Below are 25336 nucleotides of genomic sequence, written 5' to 3' on the forward strand. Positions count from 1 at the left end.
CTCCTGCTTTAATTATAAGTACATAGTTGTTTTGTGTAAGCTCATTTTCAACTGAGCCAGTTGGTTGTGGGCTCAAATACCACTTCAGTCCATTTAGCATTAGTATCAGGGCTTTCATAACTATGCAATGTTGAGGGAGTAACCCACTAGGCATAGATATGGTAGACAGTCAGAACCTATTGTCCAGGATAGAAATATCAAATACGAGATAGCCTAGCTTTAAGGTGAGAGGGCCAAGATTTAAAGATGTGCAGGATACTTTTTTTATGCGGACTATGTGAGAGCCTAGAGCATGCTGCTGGGGGTGATGGTGGAGGCTGATACAATAATGGTATTTAAGAGACTTTTAGATGGGCAAATGGATATACAGGCAGTTGAGGGATATGGATTATATGCAGGCAGCTAAGAGTTGGTCTTGGTATCATGTTCGGCACAGACATTGTGAGCCAAAGGGACTGTTCTTGTGCTGTGCTGTTCTATGTCCACTTGACACTTTAGTTTTTCAAATGACAGATTAAAGTGATGCCTTTTCCCTCTTTCTTAATAATGCAAAAGGTCTTTGACCTGAAATGTTAACTCTGCTGTTTCCACAGATACTGCCTGGCCTGCTGCGTGTCCCCATTATTTCTGTATTTTATTTCTGAACACCAGGCTTGTATCAGGGCTCTTGTGTTGGTCCTCATCTGACGATATCTACTCTGATAATTAAGAAAACTTGCAACGGTAGAAAGTAATCTCGTAGTAAATATGTTGCAATCAGAACCTCTTCCATAAACTTTTTTTTAAAAAGCTACAGGAAGTGTGGAAGATGGCATGTTAGAACAAACTTCCCATTCCCATTTTCCTCAGTATCAAACTTGCATCTCACCATCCTTGCCTTCTCTAAGTTCCCCATCCCTCATTTTTCCTCTCTCTCCGGGCACGTCCTCAAGACCATTCTGATGGAGACTGAGAAATTCAACTCTTGTGGAATAACAACTCCTACCTGTAAAATTAAAAAATTCAAAAGACAGTAATTAAGAATATAATTCACACCTCAACACTCTGGTTATAATGAGCTCCACGGTATTTATTGGCGATCTGGTGATTAAATATTGCAACCTCATAATGCATAATAGGTACTTAAAGGAATCTACTAACATGTATGACATTAGAAAATGTCCAAATATTTTTAAATCGTCAGACTTTGTATAGTAATCATCAAAAAAACATTTAAAATATCCATACATATAGAAATACAAAACTGAATTACTCATCGATTTTAATAATTGTCGATAATGAGGAATGTTTCCAGATAGAGCTGCACTCAGAGCAGATAAGAAAAAAGAGAAGCAGCATGTCCCTGTAGATCCCATTGATCCGACACTAATCCCATTTTCTATTCTCAAATTTCCATCAACCACTCCCATATTCTACACTGGGATTACTTTACAGTGGCCAAGTAACCAAAGAACTTGTGCTTCAGAGTTATAGTTGGACTCAGCCCCTCATATGTGCAGCTCTGTTGGGAGTGTGGGGTTACATTTATTCTAGTAGCTGCCTAGGACATTTGTCAGAGTTGGTACAATTTTGACAATCCTGTATTCTTTCTAAATAATTAACTTTTTTTCAACAGATCTGAATTTGATTTATTAATAGGTTCACCCCATCATAGTTGGAGCCTTCTCCAAGGCAGGACATGTAATTAATGAAAATAATTTACAACATTTTTACTATGTTAAAGATGCTGTATACACAAGATGTATACAAGATGTTGAGGGAAGTGCCCTGTGAGAAAAGTGCGAGTCTTTGGCTGCGAGTCTTTGGCGAGGAAACAAGGAAATGGCAGAAGAGTTGAACAGGTACTTTGGATCTGTCTTCACAAAGGAAGACACAAACAATCTCCCAGATATACTAGAGGACAGGATCTAGGGGCATAGAGGAACTGAAAGAAATTTGCATTAGGCGAGAAATAGTATTGGCTAGACTAAAGGGACTGAAGGATGATAAATCCTCTGGGCCTGATGGTCTGCATCTCAGGGTTCCCAGGGAGGTGGCTCTAGAAATAATGGACGTATTGGTGATCATTTTCCAATGTTCAATAGATTCAGGATCAGTTCCTGTGGATAGACAATGGACTGGAGGATTGGAGGATAGCTAATGTTATCCCACTTTTCAAGAAAGGAGCGAGAGAGAAAACGGGGAATTACAGACCAGTTAGCCTGACTTCGGTGGTGGGAAAGATGCTGGATTCAATTATTAAAGAGGTAATAACGGTGCATTTGGATAGCAGTAAAAGGATAAGTCCAAGTCAGCATGGATTTAAGAAAGGGAAATCATGCTTGACTAATCTTCTGGAATTTTTTGAGGATGTGACAAGTAAAATGGATGAAGGGGAGCCAGTGGATGTACTGTTTCTAGACTTTCAGAAAGACTTTGATAAGGTCCCACATAGGAGATTGGTGAGTAAAATTAGAGCACATGGTATTGGGGGTAGGGTGTTGACATGGATAAAAAATTGGTTGGCAGACAGGAAGCAAAGAGTAGGAGTAAACAGGTCCTTTTCAGAATGGCAGGCAGTGGCGAGTGGAATGCCACAAGGCTCGGTGTTGGGGCCGCAACTGTTTACCATATATATTAATGATTTGGAAGAGGGAATTAAAAAAAACACTAGCAAGTTTGCGGATGACACAAAGCTGGGTGGCAGTGTGAACTGTGAAGAGGATGTTAGGAGGTTGCAGGGTGACCTGGACAGGTTGAGTGTGTGGGCAGATGCAGTATAATATAAGATAAATGTGAGGTTATCCACTGGCGGCAAAAACAAGGAGGCAGATTATTATCTCAATGGTGTTAGGTTAGGTAAGGGGGAGGTGCAGCGAGACCTGGATGTCCTTGTACACCAGTCACTGAAAGTAGGCGTGCAGGTACAGCAGGCAGTGAAGAAAGCTAACGGCCTTCATAACGAGAGGATTTCAGTAGTGGAGTGGAGAGGTTCTTCTGCAGTTGTATAGGACCCTGGTAAGACCACATCTGGTGACCACGACTGGATCAAGAGGAGGGAGAGAAAAGGTCTTATAGCCTTTCCTGAAAGGCGTGTAGCAGTGGTCTAAAGTTATTTCCCCCCTGGTGACACACGTGCTGTGTTGGCAGAAGTTAGGCATGACCTTTTTGAGATTTGCCCTATTAAAATCTCCAGCCACCACCACAGCCGCATCAGGGTTCTTGTTTTGGTGTCGATACAACACATCGTGTAGGGCCGATAGTGCCATGTCGCTGTCTGCATGCGGTGGAATATAGACGGCTGTGATGATCACCGAGCTGAACTCCCGGGGAAGGTAAAATGGACGGCATGAGATAGTCAGATGCTCCAGGTCCGGCGAGCAGGAACGAGAAAGCGTCTTAATATTCCCAGGGCTGCACCAGTTATTGTTGGTCATGAAGCAAACTCCTCCACCCTTGGATTTCCCGGAATCTTCCATTCTGTCCGCACGGAAAACAGTGAAGGACTCGGTTGGGCAGATCACCTGATCCGGCACCAGCGGGGTCAGCCATATCTCGGTCAGACAAAGGATGTTGCAGTTCCTTATGTCCCGCTGGAATCCGATCCTCGCCCTGAGATCATTCCGCTTGTTCTCCAGGGACTGGATGTTCGCCAGCAGGATGCTGGGCAGAGGTGGACGGAAGGCTTGGGCTCTCAGCCTGTTCCGAATCCCCCACCCCCGCCGCTTTCCTTGATGTTTCCTCCGACTTTTTCTCGGTGCCGCGCTCCCATTGCTGTTGCCGCGGCGTGCTCTTTTGATCTCTGTCGGCCATGCTGGATCGGTGAGTACAGTGTCTAATAAGTCTGTGGTTACGCTAAAGTTTAGTTTTACGAGAGTTTTCCGGTTGTACGTTATTAGTGCTAGTGTGTTAGTACTTAAAAATAAATTTAAAATGAACATACAAGTTAAAAAAACGCACAGTCTCCGCGAAGCTACCACGTCTCCTAATTTGGGGAAGGACATCCTTGTAATTGAGGCAGTGCAGCGTAGGTTCACGAGATTGATCCCTGGGATGGCAGGACTGTCATATGAGGAAAGATTGAAAAGACTAGGCTTGTATTCACTGGAATTTAGAAGGATGAGAGGGGATCTTATAGAAACATATAAAATTATAAAAGGACTGGACAAGCTAGATGCAGGAAAAATGTTCCCATTATTGGGGGAGTCCAGAACCAGGGGCCACAGTCTTAGAATAAAGGGGAGGCCATTTAAAACTGAGGTGAGAAGGAACTTTTACACCCAGAGAGTTGTGAATTTGTGGAATTCTCTGCCACAGAGGGCAGTGGAAGCCAAATCATTGGATGGATTTAAGAGAGAGTTAGATAGAGCTCAAGGGTCTAGTGGAATCAAGGGATATGGGGAGAAGGCAGGCACGGGTTATTGATTGTGGACGATCAGCCATGATCACAATGAATGGCGGTGCTGGCTCGAACTGCCAAATGGCCTCCTCCTGCACCTATTTTCTATGTTTTCTATGTTATTCCACTGGTCTAATTTTATTGCCGTTTCCCAAAATCAAACTGAAATTTAAAAAATAAATTTGAATATAGTGATTGATATTTTTTCCCCACTCAGTTTCGTCTCATTTGTGCATTAACTAGATTGTAGTAAAGAGCTTGTTTGGCCAAAAGTTGCTGGTGTGTTCCTTCCTCTGCAATTTGTCCATTTTGAAACACAGCGATTTTGTTGGCATTCTGGACAGTAGACAAACGATGAGCTATCACAATGCAGGTACGGCCCTCTCTTGCTTTGTCCAGTGCTTCTTGGACAATCTGTTGAAAATGGAAGAAGTGAAAACAAACATGAGAACAGTTCACATTGATAGTCATATTTTAAGACTTAAAATAATTCTATGAAAATTAATCTCTTTGGAATTAGATGTTTAGAATCGAGCCAAGTGTGAAATGCACATCATAGCCAAGTTCCTACTGATAAAAATGATCAATAATGGTGACGGTGATGATAAAAACAGCTGTTTAAATTTCAGCAAGTTCAGGAATCCCACAAATATGTACTCAAACTTGAGTGATACTGGGCACCATATCTGCCAATGCACTCCAATGGGAAACCATCTCAGAATGTAAAGGGATAGAAAATGATATAATGTTTGTCAATTAAAACTGAGTTTAACCTTAGTGCAAACTCCATAATTTATCCCAAATTAATATTGCTTGATAATTTTGCCATTACATCAATCATTGTCCTCTACTGCAACTCTCTTAGGAATACATTTTCATCTTTATTATTCCCAGTATACAGTTGGAGGATGTTGTGCAATATGGGGATGCATTGTTCCTAATGTTTTATCCTTTTCATTTATCTCTTAGTTGTCTTGTGACATTTCAAATTATAATTATTTTGCCTGCAAAAATATTGCACTTCACGTCCAAAAGCTCCAATCTTACCATTTCACTTTCTGTATCCAGTGCTGAAGTAGCTTCATCAAGCAGCAGGATCTTAGGATTTCGGACTAATGCTCGGGCAATGGCCACTCGCTGTTTCTGCCCTCCAGATAGCTGGGTGCCCTTGTCTCCGACACATGTTTCATATTTCTAAATAAACAGAATAAAATATTGCTTTTAACTTTTCTACAAATGATTCATTTTAAATTACCTGTTTACTTCAATAATAACAAATGAACTGCAGTTTAGCTATTTTAGATATTCATAACTTCAGGATTGGTCTTTACTCTTAGAAACTTATAACTTAATTTTTGATCTCTGAAATACACCAAAGAGCAATGCACCACAGAACTGGTAAACTGTTATGATATCATACATATTATTGCATGTAGAATGCACACTGAGGTGTAATTGAAGGAAAATACTGGATAGGACAGGTTGAAGGAATATGGGCCAAATGCAGGCAGGTGGGACTAGTGTAGCTGGGACATGTTGGCTGGTGTGGGCAAGATGGGCCAAAGGGCCTGTTACTATGCTGTATCACAATATGCCTATGAATAAAAGAATCACTCGCTCAAATCATGGAAATATATGTTTGGATTGGGGAAATAATTTGGTCAATCCGCCATATATTTTGTTTACCTTCTCAGTAAGCCTCGTAGAAGAAGCTACCGACTACCACAATAAACATCTGTTTTTATAGCTAATGTAATCACTTGCCAGTACCCAAAGTTATAGAATCTGAAACTAAAATCAGGTGGAAGCAAGTTAGTCCTTGATGGTTGAAAAGCTTCATATCCGGTTACTTCTTAAGTCTGATGGTGGTTTTTACCCCCTAACAGCCTTTCAGGAAATGAATTCCAAACCACTAGCACACTCTTGGTGGAAAAAAAAAGTGCTGCTCATCTAACTAATCCTTTTACCAATTAACTTTAATATTTATTTATGGAACTCATCGTTAAAGTAAATAGCAATGGGGTCAGTAATTAGGAAGGTTTAGCCTATCAAGGCCTCATAATTTTATGCACCTTGATTAACACTCCCCTCAGATGGCTTTGTTTCCTCATGGTTTAAGTTTCCACATCCTGGCAACATCCTCGTAAATCTCTGCACTCTCCCACTGCTATCACATCTTTTGTTGTTATGTTTAGTTTAATTTAGAGATACAGCATAGAAATAGGCTTGTTGGCCCACCAAGTCCACCCTGACCATCAATCACCTCTTCACACCCGCTTTCTTGTTCACTCCCTACACTCAAGGGACAATTTTACAGTGGCCAATTGATCTACCAACCCGTGTGTTTTTGGGATTTGGGTAGAAACTGGAGTACCTGGAGTAAACCCCATATGGTCACAGAGAGAACATGCAAACTCCCTCTCCATACAGACAGCATTCGAGGTTAGGATTGAATGCAAGTCTCTGGTGTTGTGAGGTGGCAGCTTTGTCTTGTTGACCAGAACCAGAACCAGCCCATGTTCACAGTTCACAAATTGTGGCTTAACAAATGCTGTACAGAATTCTAGTATAATCGTTTCTTGCTTTTATGCAAGATGAGACATTCAATTGTTTTTAGATATTATTACTGAGTTTATTATGTGTAACCATGCAGTACATACCTGAGGGAGAGTTTCAATAAAAGAATGTATGTTAGCAGCTTTGGCTGCAGCCTCTATTTCTTCCTGGGATACAATCCTGCTGTTGTCCCCATAGGCAATATTTTCAGCAATGCTGCAGTTAAACAGCACTGGTTCTTGAGACACAATACCAATCTGCGCCCGAGCCCACTGAATATTGAGGCCCTTTATATTGTTGTTATCTAAAAACTGCAGAAAAGGTATATTTCAAATGTTTCACTTTGTTGAAAATGTTTTTGTTACCATTAGGCTTACATGATAGATATTAATTATTTTTTTTGGCCATGTCAACATCCATTTGTTATACAAGAATCCTAACTTGTTAATCTGATGTAAACTGCAGGATTAAAAGATTGATACATTAAGGATTTACACAAATTCTTGTACAAATAATGAATGAAGACTTCACAAAAAATGATTATTAATATCATCAATATACAACGTGGAAATAGGCCTTTCAGCTCAACTTGCCTACACTGGCCAACATGTCCCACCTGCCTGTGTTTGGCTCATATCTCTCCCAACCTGTCCTATCCATCTACCTGTCCAACTGTTTCTTAAACGGTGGAATAGTCTCTGCCTCAACTACCTCCTCTGGCAGCTCGTTCCATACACCCACCATCCTTTGGGTGAAAAAGTTACCCCTCAGATTCCTATTAAATCTTTTCCCCTTCACCTTAAACCTATGTAATCGATTCACCTTCTCTGGGCAGGAGACTCTTTGCATCTACCTGATCTATTCCTCTCATGATTTTATACACCTCTATAAGATCACCCCCATCCTCCTATGCTCCAAGGATCACCCAGCCTACTCAACCTCTCCCTATAGCTCACACCCTTGAGTCCTGGCAACATCGTTGTAAATCTTCTATGTACCCTTTGCAGCTTCACAACATCTTACCTATAACATAGTGTCCAGAACGGAATACAATACTCTAAATGCGGCCTCAATGTCTTATGTAACAGCAACATGACCTTCCAACTTCTATACGATACTCTGACTGATGAAGGCCAATGGGCCAAAACCCTTTTTGACCATCCTATCTACCTGTGACTCCACCTTCAAGGAACCATGCACCTGCACTCCTAGATCCCCCTGCTACATAACACTCCCCAGAGTTCTGCCATTCAATGTGTTGACCCTGCTCATGTTAGACTTCCCAAAATGCAACTCCTCACATTTTTATGTGTTAAATTCCATCAACCATTCCTCAGCCCTCCTGAACCGATCAAGATCCTGCTGTAATTTTCCACAACCATCTTCACTATCTGCAAAACTACCCATGTTTATATCATCTGCAAACTTGTTAATCTTGCCATGTATGATCTCATCCAAATCACTGATATTGTACGAACTCACCCAAATCACATACACATAATGGAAATAAAGAGGCTATTGTTGATATTGTATAAACTCACCCAAATCATATACACATAATAGAAATAAAGAGGCTATTACAGATATTGTATAAACTCACCCAAATAACATACACATAATAATAATAATAAAGAGGATAGTAATAATTGTCTCTGTGAGGTCCGTGACAAAACAAACAGAATTCTGTCAGAGAAAATTACTGTGTTTAACCGTTGTAAAAAACTGATTGATCATACTTTCATAAATCATCTTAATTTTCTCAACAACCTGGAATGTTGACCTGCGGTCATTCAGGCAACCAGACAGTGGCACACGTAAATTATGGACAGGCTTTGGGATATCAGGACGGAGATGAAGAAAAACATCAGAGAGTTGTAAATCTGTGGAATTCTCTGCCTCAGAAGGCAGTGGAGGCCAATTCTCTGAATGCATTCAAGAGAGAGCTAGATAGAGCTCTTAAGGATAGCGAAGTCAGGGGGTATGGGGAGAAGGCAGGAACGGGATACTGATTGAGAATGATCAGCCATGATCACATTGAATGGTGGTGCTGGCTCGAAGGGCCGAATGGCCTACTCCTGCACCTATTGTCTATTGTCTATAGGACATGAATCATTTGGCACATAATATCTGGTCTCTGTCCAACTCCTTCTGGTCTCTGTCCAACTCCTGTGGCCATGGGTAGTACATGGCTGGCCCAGTGGAGCTTCTGCTCGCTGGCAAACAATAAAATGGTGATCGTTGAGGATTTGCTGATGGTAATGCCACTGAATGCAAGGTTTGCTCTTTGAACATAGGAAGTATCTGCTGGATGGGCCTCAACATGAAACTGGATCTATGAAAAATAAATGAAGTGTATTCTCATCGCCATACTATATGATTTGAGTGTAGTTGTGGATGAGGAAATGGATGTGATTTGAGCTAGAGTGAAAGCAGAAAAGATTCACAATGATGTTGCCTGTGGATTTGAGTTAGAAGGAGAGATGAATTAGGCTTTAGTGTTTAGTAATTTTCCCAGGGTAGGGGAGTATAAAACTGAAGGGTTAGGTTTAAGGTAGCAAGGGAAAGATTTAAAGGAGATCTGAGGGGCAGCTTTTTCACATAAAGGGTGGTGGGTGTACAGAATGAGGTGCTCCAGAAAGCGGTAGAGGGAACAATTACAAATTAAAAAAGACAGGTACAGGGACAGAAAAGATTTACTGGGATATGGGCCAAACACAGGCAAATGGGACTAGTTCAGGTAAATACCTTGGTCCGTGTGGACAAACTGGGCCACAGGGCCTCTTTCTCTGCTTAAAAAATATGATTCGGTGGCAATATTAGAGAAAGCATTAGTGGCTCTCTTGAACTTTTTAGTTTATTTATTATTGTCATGTGTAACAAGGTACAGTGAAAAGCTTTTTGTTGCATGTTATCCAGATATGATAATGAGATGCCAGGTGACTAATAAAGAGGTTACCAACTAAAAGTAGAATTAGTGCGCTTTTGAGACGATGTTTCCACTAGTGGGAGAGTCTAGGACGAGAGGTCATTGCCTCAGAATTAAAGGAAGTTCTTTTAGGAAGGAGATGAGGAGGAATTTCTGTAGAGGGTGGTGAATCTGTGAAATTCTTTACCACAGAAGGTTGTGGAGGCCGTCAATGGATATTTTTAAGGCAGAGATAGATAGATTCTTGATTAGTACAGGTGGCAGGGGTTATGGGGAGAAGGCAGGGGAATGGGGTTTAGAGGGAAGGGTAGATCAGCCATGATTGAATGGCAGAGTAGATTTGATGGGCCAAATAGCCTAACTCTGCTCCCATAACATGAACTTATGAACAAAACAGCCTGTGAACGTACCATCATTCTAATGAAAATCCAGAAGAACGTGTAACACACATGGTGAAATAGACAGTCGATGATTATTTGAACGCAACAACACCCCCACAGATTTCTGACCCGATCAAAAGGGAGTAAGTCACTTACCACATTTCCATTTTGTGGGTCATAGTACCTCTCGAGCAGCTGGACAGTGGTGCTTTTCCCACAGCCACTACTACCCACTAGAGCCAAGGTTTGTCCTTTCCCAACTGCAACTGTTAAACCTTGCAACACAGGCACATCCGGGCGAGAAGGATAGTTAAAGGCAACATCTTCAAACTTGACCACTCCTTCAAATGTGCTCTTGAAAAAGAATCAGAACCATGACATTTAGTACCATTTTAACTTTTCTATACATGTTCTCAAATAACTTTGCGAAGATATCAAATATACGGGTGTCCATCAACAGTTAGAACCCAAAGTATATGTCACACTTATATTTTCTCCTTTGTTCTCCATACTGGACTCAATGTCAGCTCACACAGCATTCCCAATGTTTCATTGCTCCCCACCCCCCACACGCACACACACATTTAGTTCCTGGTAACCTACTCTTTCACACATCCAGCTTAGATTCTCCTGCATTAGGGAAACCAAGACTGGGGATAATTTACAATATCCAGTAAACCTGCCAACCAGCACTTCTTTAGGATGTGGGATGAAATCCAATCAGTCACAGGGGGAACATACAAACTCCACATTCTTTAGGATGTGGGATGAAATCCAATCAGTCACACGGGTAACATGCAAACTCCACAAAGATAATAATGGAGGTCTGGATGGAACCCAGGCTGTTGCAACAGTACCAAGTGCTCTGCCACTTACCACCGCTTCACATATATATCAGAGAGCATTTTATCAGGATAATTCTGCTTGCATAATGTGATAAATAACTTTCAACACTTAAGTGCCAGGTGTAAAAATACTTGCAGATGCAGTTGATGACACACTGCAGGTGAACTATGAGGATCCACAGCCAAGGACAGTTTAAATGGCTTACTAATTTATTGTTGGGAGTGGTGCTTAGATTTAATGGTTAGGTATATGAACTGTGCACTAATGTATCTCCACCATGGCTGTGAGAATTCTCAATACAGTTAATTAAATAACGTGGAATTAGAAAAGTTATAATCAGTCATTTTTGTGTTTACCATTATCTTGAGTGGTAGAGTTGCTGCCTTATCTGGCTCAGTCTGGAAGGAAATCATTGGGGAGGGGAGGTGGGGGAGAAAGTTGGAAGAGAAATGGGAATGGGACAAGGTCTGGCAAGTAGACACAAAATGCTGGAGTAACTCAGCAGGACAGGCAACATCTCTAGAGAGAGGAGGAATGGGCGATGTTTTGGGTCGAGACCTTCAGACTGATGTCAGGGGAGTGAATGGGACAAAGATAGAATGTAGTCGGAGACCGTAAGACTGGTGGGAGAACTGGGAAGGGGATGGAGAGAGAGGGAAAGCAAGGGCTATTTCAAGTTAGGGAAGTCAATGTTCATACCGCTGGGGTGTAAGCTATCCAAGCGAGATATGAGGTGCTGTTCTACCAATTTGTGCTGGACCTCACTCTGACGATGGAGGCGGCCCAGGACAGAAAGGTCAGATTGGAAATGGGAGGGGGAGTTGAAGTGCTGAGCAACCGGGAGAACAACGACCCAAAAGATCTGACATCAGTCTGAAGAAGGGTCTCGATCCAAAACATCTTACATCACTCTGAGGAAGGGTCTCGATCCAAAACACCGTCCATTCCTTCTCTCCAGAGATGCTGCCTGTCCCGTTGTTTTACTCCAGCATTTTGTGTCTACCTTCGATTTAAACCAGCATCTGCATGTGATAGGTAGATACAGGTGAGGCTGTTTTTGATTTGGCAAATGGTTGGACAAAGACCAGCCTTCCATCTTTCGCCAGCATTTTGCGTCTTTATTTGTAAATCAGAACCTGCATTTCCTTGTGTCTACTTTCTATGACGATGTGGTTGCCTCTTAAGTGCTGTCCCATATGATCTGGCAAGCCATTCATTTGTCAACATGACACATCCTTACCCAGCCTGGGCTATATGTGAATGCGCAGCTGTGTGAGACACAAGATGCTGGAGTAGCTCAGTGAGTCTAGCGGTATCCCTGGAAATAAATGTCAGACTTTCGAACAATACCAAAATGTTCCAAGATTCAGGAAAACACAGTTCAGCGGCATTAAAGCATCAATTACATGGATTCCAGATGGATTGGGAGTCATCAATTTTGTCACTTGGGCCACGTGCTATTTTATAAAGCAAGAAGGGCCTTCACCTGTGCTCTTTAAAGATAGAAAAACTAGCACGTTTTAAAACACTAGCAAGTTTGCAGATGACACAAAGCTGGGTGGCAGTGTGAACTGCGAAGAGGAGGTTAGGAGGTTGCAGGGTGACTTGGACAGGTTGAGTAAGTGGACAGATGCATGGCAGATGCAGTATAATGTAGATAAATGTGAGGTCATCCACTTTGGCGGCAAAAATAAGGAAGCAGATTATAATCTCAACGGTGTCAGATTAGGTAAAGGGGAAGTGCAACGAGACCTTGCTGTCCTTGTACACCAGTCACTGAAAGTAAGCGTGCAGGTGCAGCAGGCAGTGAAGAAATCTAATGGCATGTTAGCCTTCATAACGGGAAGATTTGAGTATGGGAGCAATGACGTCCTTCTGCAGTTGTATAGGGCCCTGATGAGACCACATCTGGAGTATTGTGTGCATTTTGGTCTCCTAATTTGAGGAAGGACGTCCTTGCTATTGAGGCAGAGCAGCGTAGGTTCACAGGGTTAATCCCTGGGACGGAGGGACTGTCATATGAGGAAAGATTGGAAAGACTAGGCTTGTATTCACTGGAGTTTAGAAGGATGAGAGGGGATCTTATAGAGACGAATAAAATTATAAAAGGACTGGAAAAGCTAGATGCAGGAAAAATGGTCCCAATGTTGGGAGAATCCAGAACCAGGGCCCACAGTCTAAAAATAAAGAGGAGGCCATTTAAAACTGAGGTGAGAAGAAACCTTTTCACCCAGAGAGTTGTGAATATGTGGAATTCTCTTCCACAGAAGGTAGTGGAGGCCAATTCACTGGATGAATTCAAAAGAGAGTTAGATAGAGCTCTAGGGGCGAGTGGAATCAAGGGATATGGGGAGAAGGCAGGCACAGGTTACTGATTGTAGATGATCAGCCATGATCACAATGAATGGCGGTGCTGGCTCGAAGAGCCAAATGGCCTCCTCCTGCACTTATTTTCTATGTTTCTATGTAAGAGGCAAACATTCGGTTTAAGGCATCAATAGTGTGCAGAACTATGTCAATGATATTCATGACCAAGGGTTTAATATTCTATAATAGACACAAAATGCTGGAGTAACTCAGCGGGACAGGCAGCATCTCTGGAGAGAAGGAATGGGTGCCGCTTCGTGTCGAGACCCTTCTTCAGACATATATTCTATGCTCACTTATATCCACGTCCATCGTGTGCAACAGCCCACATGTGGCTCTGGAACCTTTTCAACTGCTATTGCAAAATTACACTTTTTGGCCTAATCTCTGGCATTCGTTGTATTATCACCTGCTCCTTCACACTCCCAGGAAGATGCTGCTTTACACTCTCTATTCAATTGTGCCAACTGTGTCAAAACTAGATATTGGGTTCCCAAGTTAAAAATTCTGATTTTTATGGTCTATACAACTATGGCAAATGTTTCTGACAATACTATTCACAGCAGATGAAAATGTCTTTCAAGGCTTTGTGCTAAAAATACAGTTACCAAAGGACACAAAGTGCTGGAGTAACTCGGCAGGTAACATTTCAGGTCAAGACCATTCTTCAGACCCTGAAGAGTCTGAAAAAGGGGTCTGAAGAAGAGTCTCAACCCAAAATGTCACATAGCAATGTTCTCCAGAGATGCTGCCTGACTGCTGAGTTACTCCAGCATTTTGCATCCTTTTGTGTGTTAAACAGCACCTTCAACAATGTTGCTGGGTTCTTCGATCATACGATCATAAGTGATAGTAGCAGAATTAGGCCAAACGGCCCATCAAGTCTACTCTGCCATTCAATCATGGATGATCTATCTCTCCCTCCTAACCCCATTCTCCTGCCTTCTCCCCATAACCCCTGACACCAGTACTAATCAAGAATCTATCTATCTCTGCCTTAAAAATATCCACTGAGGGCCTCCAAAACCTTCTGTGGCAATAGAATTCCACAGATTCACCACCTATAGACTACAGAAATTCCTCCTCATCTCCATCCTAAAAGAACTTCCTTTAATTCTGAGGCTATGGCCTCTAGTCCTCGACTCTCCCACTGGTGGAAACATCCCCTCCACATCCACTCAATCCAGGCCTTTCACTCTTCTGTACATTTCAATGTCCCCCCTCATTCTTCTAAACTTCAGCGAGTACAAGCCCAGTACGTCAAACACTCACTAATCTACTTTTAGTCACCAGCTATTTATGAACAATTTGAGATTCTGACATTTCATAGTCTTCAATTCTTTAACGTTCGGTACTACTGAGCATTAACTACAAGACAGTGAGGTACTTACGGGAAAGTCACCAGCATCACTAAAGCTGTCTATTGATACTGCTTGTTCAATCAACATGATGATTCGGGCTGCTGATACTTTAGCCTTGGCATAATCAGGTGCAAACGAGCTGGCTTGTCCTAAAGCCATCGCTCCAAATACAATCGCTGAGAACACGCTGCAATAAACATAATTCAGATTAAAGAACATGCAATGTTATCCCTACAAATATGCACGCTCTGCAGAATGATAATCCATGAAGAAATGTATGAAAAGCAAGTGAAAAGGAGACTCAAGTCGAAGATTGATACAAAATGCTGGAGTAACTGAGCAGGTCAGGCACATCTCAGGGGAAAAAGGATGGCTGACGTTAAGGGGCAGGACCCTTCTTCTGACAGTCTAAAGGGTCCCGACCCGAAATGTCACGCATTCCTTTTTTCCAGAGACACTGCCTGACCCGCTGAGTTACTTCAGCACTTTGTGTCTATCTTTGGTATATACCAGCATCTGCAGTTCCTTTCTACACAAGGTATCAAGTCAGTGGATTTGACCTGATGCGTTGGACGTATCAATGGATGCTGCCTAACCTACTGACTGCTTCTGCCAACTTCTGTTTTGCTTTCACATTTGCAGCACCTTGCAGTTAGTTTTGCTCTAATGAATGAGGCCAGTTCATTGGCTATATTTAAGAGGGAGCTAGATGTGGCCCTTGTGGCTAAAGGGATCTGGGGGTATGGAGAGAAGGCAGGTACGGGATACTGAGTTGGATGATCAGCCATGATCATATTGAATGGCGGTGCAGGCTCGAATGGCCTACTCCTGCACCTATTTTCTATGTTTCTATGTTTCTATGAATAAAACAGGCTATTCTTCTTTTCAGTTTGCAGTTTACAGATGAAATTGACAAAACGAGAGGTAAACAAAATGAAGTTAACAATAAGGAGGAGGTGTTAATCATACCGTGCAGAAATGGAGGGGCAACTTCCAGATGGACAATGAGATTTTTCAGCAGTTACCGGATGGCGCTTCTCAGATGCCTCATGGCATTGTTCCAAGAGTTCAGCTCAGATGCAAGCAGTAGCCTGACAGGACCCGAGTGAGTCTTCTCAGAGATGCCTCACTTCATTCAGTAGACCATCGTGCAAGGAAAGAGATAGAAACAAGCAGACTGTACACATTGGAAAGAGAAGGACAGCGTCAAGAAAGCAAGTTGCAGAAGCTGAAGAATGGGATAGTCAAACATTTTTGGCGAAAAAGAGAATGCAAGGAAAATTAGAAGATACTGAAAATACAGATTTTTTTTAACATAATGCAGAAACAGGAGAAGGAGGTCATTTGTTCCCTGATGCCTGCTCCACTATTAGATAAGATCATTAGCTCAGCCCCACTTTCTTGTACAAACCCACATACTTTAATCCCGTTAACATCCAAAAATCGGGGGCGGCACAGTCGTGCAGCAGTAGTGTTGTTGCCATATGGCGCCGGACTCGATGGGCCGAAGGGCCTGTTTTCGTGCTGTATCCCTAAAGTCTATTCCCTTTTGTAGAATATATATCGTGACTTGCACAGCTCTTTCAGGTGGCAAATTTCCAAGATGCACAATTTGCTAAATGGAGACATTTCTTCTCAATTCTCTGCTGATTGGCCACCTTCTCAATTTGTGACTATAACTCCTGATTATGGACACTGCAGCCAGGGAAAACATCATCCCTGCATTCACTCTGCACGCTTCTTATGAGTCTTGATACATTTCATTGAGATGACCTCTCAGTTTTCTAAACTTCCAAGACTGTGGGCCCTGTTTGCTTACTATCTCCTCATGAAATAAACCCAAGATCCAAGGAATCGATTTAGTGAATCTTTATTACACTACTTTATCACAAATGTTTCTCTCCTTAAGTAGGGAGATCAGACTTAAACACAATATTTCAAATCTCATCATTATCTTAAATGGATTCCTGTTGCATTTTGTAAAGTGACCCTTATGGTACCTCACATAATTAAAGCAGGTACATCAATAATAACCCAAGCCAATGGCATCGTTCGCTTGCAGAAACAGATTGATGCAACAAGAATTTATACTCACAGAAAAACGTCTCGGAACCCCATGTAGTTATGAGTCACTAGCCAGGCTCCAAATCGAAAACTTGCTGCATAAGCAAAGAACATAATTGCTTGTGAAAGGCTAAAGGTGATTCCATAAATGTAAGACTTCTTTTTGGCGTTTCTTTGGAAACATAAAAGGGTAAATGGACAATGTTGAGCAATGCGTGGCAATGATTTTAATTCACTGCATACATTTGATACAGCGAGAGGAGGGATGTCATACTATATCCCAGCTGCCCTCTATCAATGATAATGTTAACTGCACAATTATAATCAACCAGCTGAGAACCCTATCCATCCCGCCCCCACCACGCAGTCCCAACTCTTATACACTCAAACAGGCAGATGGCTCCCTCTGAATATAGGTAAATCCTGGAACAGAAGAATTTGGATGAAGAATATGCCTGTATTTCATTTAGTTTAGAGATACAGTGCAGAAACAGACCCTTCGGTCCACCGGGTCCGCAGCGATCAGCGATCCCCATTAACACCTCCCTGCACACTATGGACAATTTACACTTGTACCAAGCCGATTTATCTACAAACCTATACGTCTTTGGAGTGTGGGAGGAAACCAAAGTTCTTGGAGAAAACCCACACAGTTACAGGGAGAACGTACAAACACCGTACAGACAGAACCCGGGTAAACGGCACTTTAAGCACTTTTAGGCAGCAAATCTACCACTGTCCCACTGTGCCGCCCTTTCAAGTAGGCCCTTCAAGCTTCCATGCATTTCGATCATGGCTGATTAGACTTTAGGAATACAGCGTGGAAACAAACCCTTTGGCCCATTGACCAGCAAACCCCTTACACAAACACTATCCTACACACTGAGAACAATTTATAATTTTTTTACTCGACTCATCCGCCAGGGGAAACATCTTCCCTGCATCCCTTTTAGAATTCTGTATGTTTCTATTAGATTCTTTAAACTCTCTAGAATACCATCCCAGTTTACTCAATCACTCCTCAAACAGCAAACCTGCCATCCCTGGAACCCTTGTGAATCTTTCTTGTGTCCCTACTCGGCCATGTACAGCCTTTCGTGGATAAGGAATAAAAAAACAGGACACAATATTCCAGGTGTGAACTCACTGAGGCCCTGTATAATTACAGCCTCTGGGACCCTACAAATCAGTGTCCTGTACACAACTCAATCTTGACACAAGGGCAGCACAGTGGTAGAGCTGCTGCCTTACAGCGCCAAAGACCCGGGTTCAATCCTGAACTCGGGTGCTCTCTGTACGGAGATTGTATGTATTCCCTGTGACGATGGGTATTTTCTCCAGGTGCTTCGGTTTCCTCCCACACTCCAAAGTCGTAAAGGTTTGTGTAAATCTAATTGGCTTCTGTAAATTAAAAAAAATGATCCTTGGTGTTTAGGGTAGTGCAAGCGCGGGGGGTGATCACTGGTCGGTGCTGCGCCTGGTGGGCTGAAGACCCTGTTTCCATGCTGTATCACTGGTCGGCGCTGCGCCTGGTGGGCTGAAGACCCTGTTTCCGTGCTGTATCACTAAAGTCTAAAGGCATAGATCCTGCCCCGTAGTCAGCCTTCCAAATAAAACAATATTGAGGTTTCTCAAGTGCCTTCCACATCATACAGTAATATTCATTTATTTATCTACTCCCTGACCCACTGCAGCTCAGCAGTCTGCACACCATTTAGGGCCATGTGGATTATCAGCTCAGTATCAAACCTACAGCACCACCCTGTCCCTTTTCCCCTTCAAAATTCTTTTTCAAATCATTATCCAAACCCACTTTAAATTATGCCACTATTCATGGCTCAATTGTCAAATAAAGGATCCAAGGAACAATAACATTTTGGATAAAAAATATCTTTTAACTTTCCTAGTTATTCTTCAATAGTCAATAGTCAATAGTCGTTTATTTGTCACATACACATAAATGTGTAGTGAAATGAAACATTACCCGCAGTTGAAACACTAAGACCAATAAGAATAATCAATAAAAATGCAATAACACATACAATCATACACTAACACCAAACAAAAGAAACATCCATCACAGTGAGTCTCTTCCAGTCCCTTCTCACTGTGATGGAAGGCCAAAATGTCTTTTCTCTTCCCTGCCGTCTTCTCCCGAGGTCAGGCTGTTGAACTTGCCACGTCAGGGCTCCCGACACCATATTAAAACTACAATTCATACAAAAACAACAAAAAACACAAAAGACAGATGGACTGCAGGCAAGCCGCAGCTGCGACGGCAGCGCTGGCTCCTCTTCTAGCTAATAAAGTCCCCTTTACACCATCAACCAAAAAAAACCTCTCCTCTTACCTGTATGGAACAGCCAAGCAACCTTCGTACATTTGTTCAAATTTCTTCTCTCTTGTTAGAGCTACAACTGTTCGAATGTTTTCAACTACCTCTGTAGCAAGCTGGTGAAGATGAAGAAGACAACGGTTAAATAATGCAGCATAATTGGGATTGCCCACAACACAATAACAGCAGATTTTTCAGAAGTGGGCTTCCAAATCCCAGTCTCAACCATAGAACATAGAACAGTACAGCACAGGAACATTGGTCCACAATGTTTGTCCGCACATGATACCAAGTTAAACTGATCTCATCTGCCTGTACATGATCCATATCCCTCTTTTCCATGCTCTTTCATGTAACTATCTAAAAGCTTCTTAAACTTCTCGACTAGAACTGCTTGCAATACTCGAAATGTGGCTTAATCAAAGTCTTATAGAGCTGTATCATGACTTCTTGACTCCAGTATTGAATGCCCCTAGTTTTGAAGGCAAGCATACCATATGCACAACAGAGACAGAGTCCTCCTAGTCCTCACCTTTCACCCCATCAGCCGTCGAGTACAGCACATATTCCTCCACCTTTCACCACCTCCCACGGGATCCCACCACTAGCCACATCTTCCCATTTCCACCCTTTTCCGCTTTCCGCAGTGATCGTTCCCTCCGCAACTCCATGGTTAACTCATCCCTTCCCACCCAAACAGCTCCCTTGTAACACCTGTCCCTATACCTATACCTCTACCCTCGACCCAGACAGATCTTTCAGGTGAGGCAGAGGTTCACTTGCACCGTCTCCAGCCTCATTTACTGTGTCCGCTGTTCCAGGTGTGGACTCCTATATATCGGCGAGACCAAGCGCAGGCTCGGCGATCGTTTCGCTGAACACCTCCGCTCAGTCCGCCTAGACCTACATGATCTTCCGGTTGCTAAACACTTTAACTTCCCCTCCCATTCCCACATTGATCTTTCTGTTCTGGACCTCCTCCACAGTAAAAGTGATGCCCAATGTAAATTGGAGGAACACCTCATATTTCACTTGGGCATCTTACATCCCAGCGGTATGAATATTGACTTCCCTAACTTCAAGTAACCCTTGCTTTCCCTCTCTCTCCTCCCCTCCCCGATCCTAGTTCTCTGACTAGTTTCACTGTCCTTCTGATTAATTTTTATCGATTGTATGTCACGTTGTCACCTTCCCTTCAGCTAACAATGCTCTGCACAGCTCTGCAAACTCCTATCTACAGAAGTTCTCTGACGACTCTGCCATCGTCGGCCTCATCACAGGCGACGAGGACAGGGCGTACAGAGAACTGATCAAGGAGTTTGTGGACTGGTGCCAGCGGAACCGCCTCCGGATCAACGCGGGGAAAACCAGGGAGATGGTGGTAGATTTCCACAGGCACAGCCAGGTCCCCCCGACACCGGTGATCATCCAGGGAATGGGCATCGGGAGGGAGGATTCTTATAAGTACCTGGGTGTGTACCTCAACAATAAACTGGACTGGACTGAAAACACCGATGCACTATACAGAAAGGGCCAGAGCAGACTTTATCTGCTAAGGAGACTCAGGTTCTTTGGAGTGCAGGGGGCACTCCTCAGGACCTTCTACAACACAGTGGTTGCATCAGCCATTTTCTGTGGAGTGGTCTGCTGGAGCAGCAGCATCTCAGCGGCGGAAGGGAAGAGACTCGACAAGCTGGTCAGGAAGGCCATCGACTCAGTGCAGGTGGTGAGAGAGAGGAGGATGATGGCAAAGTTAGCATCGCTGCTGGACAATGACTCCCACCCCATGCAGGACACAGTCACTGCACTGAGTAGCTCCTTCAGTGACAGACTCCTTCACCCCAAGTACATGAAGGAGAGATATAGGAGGTTCTTCCTTCCTGCTGCTGTGAGACTGCACAACCAGCACTGCTCCCAGCAGACGAGTCAACAGTAACAGTTAAGAACACACAGAAAACTGATGATAATTTATCCTTGTCTTTACTTTTATTTATAATGAATGATCTCATTGCTATCCACTTTGCTGCTGTAACACTGTAAATTTCCCCAGTGTGGGATGAATAAAGGAATATATTATTATTGTTATGCTGCCTGTCCCACTGAGTTACTCCAGCATTTGTCTATCTTCATAGTCAATAGTCGTTTATTTGTCACATACACATAAATGTGTAGTAAAATGAAACATTACCCGCAGTTGAACAATAAGACCAATAAGATTAATCAATAAAAATGCAATAACACATACAATCACAACTAACACCAAACAAAAAGAAACATCCATCACAGTGAGTCTCCTCCAGTCCCTCCTCACTGTGATGGAAGGCCACAATGTCTTTTTCTCTTCCCTGCCGTCTTGTCCCGCGGTCAGGCTGTTGGAGTTGCCACGTCGGGGCGGTCGGGGCTCCCGATATTGAAGCCCCCGCTGGACGGTGAAAGGTCCACGGCCTATTTCAGGCCGCGCCGGACGGTGAAAGGTCCGTGGCGGGCCGCCCCAAGCCCCGCGATTCGGGGCGGGCGAACACGTTGCCTCTGCCGCTGCCGGAGCTCCCGATGTCGGCCCCCACCCAGGGGCCTGCGGGCTTCCGACGTCCACGCGGCCCGCGCCGGAGCCTCCGGAGACGAGTCGCAGCCGTTCCCGCAGCATTCGCAGGCAGCCAGCGCCGCAGGTGGTGAGTCCGGGCCGTGGGCTCTGCGAACCAGAGCCCCAGGTGGTCCCAGGTGCATGGCCGCTGGTAGGCCGCAGCGGGAACGGAGACACGACACAGAACAAAGGTCGGGTCTCCGTTCTGGAGAGAGAATTTTACAGTTCCCGTTCCCTCCCCCCCCCACATAACATACAAACACTACATCATATTAAAACTACAATTCAGACAAAAACAACAAAAAACACAAAAGACAGACGGACTGCAGGCAAGCCGCAGCTGCGACGGCAGCGCTGGCTCCTCCACTGATGAACCAGCGTCTGCAGTTCCATCCTATATATATGCCTTCTTTACCACCCTATCTACTTGTGCTGCCACCTTCAATGAGCACCTCTAGTGCTGGACATTTCCATCCTGGGAAAACGTTCTGTCTTCTATATCTATACCTCTCATAATTTTATGTACATCTATTAAGTCTCCACTCAACCTCCGAAGTTCCAGGGAAAATCTTGAATTTATAACATGGGTATGTGGTGTTAAAAACTGGAAAAGCATATTTTTCTGATTTGGTCTTCTTCTTCTTGCGTTTGAAGCAGCAGAAATTATGTAACGCCCTCCAGGCGCTGTAGCCAGTGCAATGTGCTGTTGTCAAGGGCCGTGAGGTCTACCCCTCCACCAGGGGGACGGAGGACAGTGCAGTCGAAAATGACGTGCCTCGCTGTTTGGTGGTCTGCTCCACACATGCAGGCTACTGATGAACGCAACCCCCAACGATGCATGTTGGCGTTGAACCGGCCAACCCCTGTGCGGAGCCGGTTCAGGGCGACCCACTCTTTGTGGGGCATGTCCGAGCCGGGTGGGGCTGTGGTGTTCGGTGCGACAGTGAATTGAGGAGGTCACGATGTCTGTTCCCAGCTTGTTCTCCATGCTCCTAGTATGTTTAAACCGGAGCCACAGAGGGTCGCTGTGTGACGGGAGAAAGGGTGACGAGATGACAGGCGTTGAGGTCCCAGTTGCTGTGAATCCTGAGCGAGGTGGTGCAAAGGATGTTTGGCGTCCGATTGGACCTTGCACACCAGCCTATGAGTGAAGAACTCTCTGTGAAGCTTGGCGGATGCGATACCTGCGAGCACCAGCAGGAGATCCGTCGGAGAAGGGCGTAGGCAGCCAGTGATGATCCATATGGTGTCGTTGAGGGTGGCATCTAGCTTGCTGGTAATGAGCGCTGCGGCACCATGCTGGGGTGGCGTACTCAGCAGTGATGTAAACGAGTGCAAGAGCACTGGTTCGAAGAGTAGATGTCCTGGCGCCCCATGACGATCCGGCCAAGCAACGCAGGAGGTTGTTTCATGCCGAGACTTTAGCACGGAGAGCTTCAAGGTGTTGCTTGTAGGTCAGCTGCCAATCTAGTTTCACCCCGAGGTATGTAGGAAATGGGTTGTAGGGTAGGGGTGACCCATTGAGGGTGACGGTTAGCTGGCGTTGAGCTTCCTTGTTGTTCAGGTGAAAGGCCGTTGTGGTGGTTTTTGCCACACTCAGTTTTAGTCTCCAGGTCTAACTGAGTGTGGCAAAAACCACCACAACGACCTTTCACCTGAACAACAAGGAAGCTCATCGCCAGCTCTGATTTGGTCAATACTGCAACATACAGTGCCCTCCATAATGTTTGGGACAAAGACCCATCATTTATTTATTTGCCTCGGTACTCCACAATTTAAGATTTGTATTAGAAAAAAATCACTTGTAGTTAAAGTGCACATCATCAGATTTTAATAAAGAGTATTTTTTATACATTTTGGTTTTACCATGTAGAAGTTTCAGGAGTGTTTGTACATAGTCCTCCATTTCAGGGCAACATAATGTTTGGGACACAGCAATGTCATGTAAATGAAAGTAGTCATGCTTACTATTTTGTTGCATATTGTTTGCATGCAATCACTGCCTGAAGTCTGCGGTTCATGGACATCACCAGTTGCTGGGTGTCTTCTCTGGTGATGCTCTGCCAGGCCTGCATTGCAGGCATCTTTAGCTTATGCTTATTTTGGGGGCTAGTCCCCTTGAGTTTTCTCTTCAGCATCTTAAAGGCATGCTCAATTGGGTTCAGATCGGGTGATTGACTTGGCCACTCAAGAATTTTTTAGCTTTGAAAAACTCCTTTGTTGCTTTAGCAGTATATTTGGGATCATTGGCCGGTGGTTCATTCTACAGCAAGACAATGAGTTTTCAGGCATTTGTTTGAACTTGAGCAGATACCCCCTGACTCCGCTATCCTTAAGAGCTCTATCTAGCTCTCTCTTGAATGCATTCAGAGAATTGGCCTCCACTGCCTTCTGAGGCAGAGATTTCCACAGATTCACAACTCGCTGACTGAAAAAGTTTTTCCTCATCTCCGTTCTAAATGGTCTACCCCTTATTCTTAAACTGTGGCCCCTGGTTCTGGACTCCCCCAACATTGGGAACATGTTTCCTGCCTCTAATGTGTCCAACCCTTTAATAATCTTATACGTTTCGATAAGATCCCCTCTCATCCTTCTAAATTCCAGTGTATACAAGCCTAGTCGCTCCAGTCTTTCAACATATGACAGTCCCGCCATTCCGGGAATTAACCTAGTAAACCTACGCTGCAGGCCCTCAATAGCAAGAATATCCTTCCTCAAATTTGGAGACCAAAACTGCACACAGTACTCCAGGTGCGGTCTCACTAGGGCCCTGTACAACTGCAGAAGGACCTCTTTGCTCCTATACTCAACTCCTCTTGTTATGAAGGCCAACATTCCATTGGGTTTTTTCACTGCCTGCTGTACCTGCATGCTTCTTTTCAGTGACTGATGCACTAAGACACCCAGATCACGTTGTACGTTCCCTTTTCCTAACTTGACACCATTCAGATAATAATCTGCCTTCCTATTCTTACCACCAAAGTGGATAACCTCACACTTATCTACATTAAACTTCATCTGTCATGCATCCGCCCACTCACACAACCTGTCCAAGTCACCCTGCAACCTCATAGCATCTTCCTCACAGTTCACACTGCCACCTAGCTTTGTATCATCGGCAAATTTGCTAATGGTACTTTTAATCCCTTCATCCAAGTCATTGATGTATATTGTAAATAGCTGCGGTCCCAACGCCGAGCCTTGCGGTACCCCACTAGTCAATGCCTGCCATTCTGAAAGGGACACATTTATCCCCACTCTTTGCTTTCTGTCTGTCAACCAACTTTCTATCCATGTCAGTACCCTACCTCCAATACCATGTGCTCTAATTTTGCCCACCAATCTCCTATGTGGGACCTTGTCGAAGGCTTTCTGAAAGTCGAGGTACACCACATCCACCGGCTCTCCCCAGTCAATTTTCCTAGTTACATCCTCAAAAAATTCCAGTAGATTAGTCAAGCACGATTTCCCCTTCGTAAATCCATGCTGACTCGGAATGATCCTGTTACTGCGATCCAAATGCGCCGCAATTTCGTCTTTTA

The 25336-nt window shown here is 43.8% G+C and overlaps 1 protein-coding gene across 2 annotated transcripts in view; it reads right to left on the reverse strand.

The window, feature by feature from the left end:
* Window positions 1–4591: 4591 nt before the first annotated feature.
* The window catches only part of LOC144603599 (ATP-dependent translocase ABCB1-like), an 83707-nt gene continuing 62962 nt past the window's right edge, over window positions 4592–25336 (reverse strand). The window contains exons 22-28 of one of the 2 annotated variants that reach the window (XM_078417064.1): window positions 19229–19329; window positions 16910–17050; window positions 14845–15001; window positions 10397–10594; window positions 7039–7245; window positions 5426–5572; window positions 4592–4792 (exon numbers count right to left, since the gene is read on the reverse strand). In XM_078417064.1, coding sequence (XP_078273190.1) covers window positions 4592–4792; window positions 5426–5572; window positions 7039–7245; window positions 10397–10594; window positions 14845–15001; window positions 16910–17050; window positions 19229–19329 — 1152 coding nt within the window. Of the gene's footprint in view, window positions 4793–5425; window positions 5573–7038; window positions 7246–10396; window positions 10595–14844; window positions 15002–15938; window positions 15992–16909; window positions 17051–19228; window positions 19330–25336 lie in introns of those variants that run through there. The other variant, XM_078417073.1, reaches the window with a different exon arrangement.

Source organism: Rhinoraja longicauda, chromosome 2, assembly GCF_053455715.1.
Source record: "Rhinoraja longicauda isolate Sanriku21f chromosome 2, sRhiLon1.1, whole genome shotgun sequence".
NCBI lineage: Eukaryota > Metazoa > Chordata > Chondrichthyes > Rajiformes > Arhynchobatidae > Rhinoraja > Rhinoraja longicauda.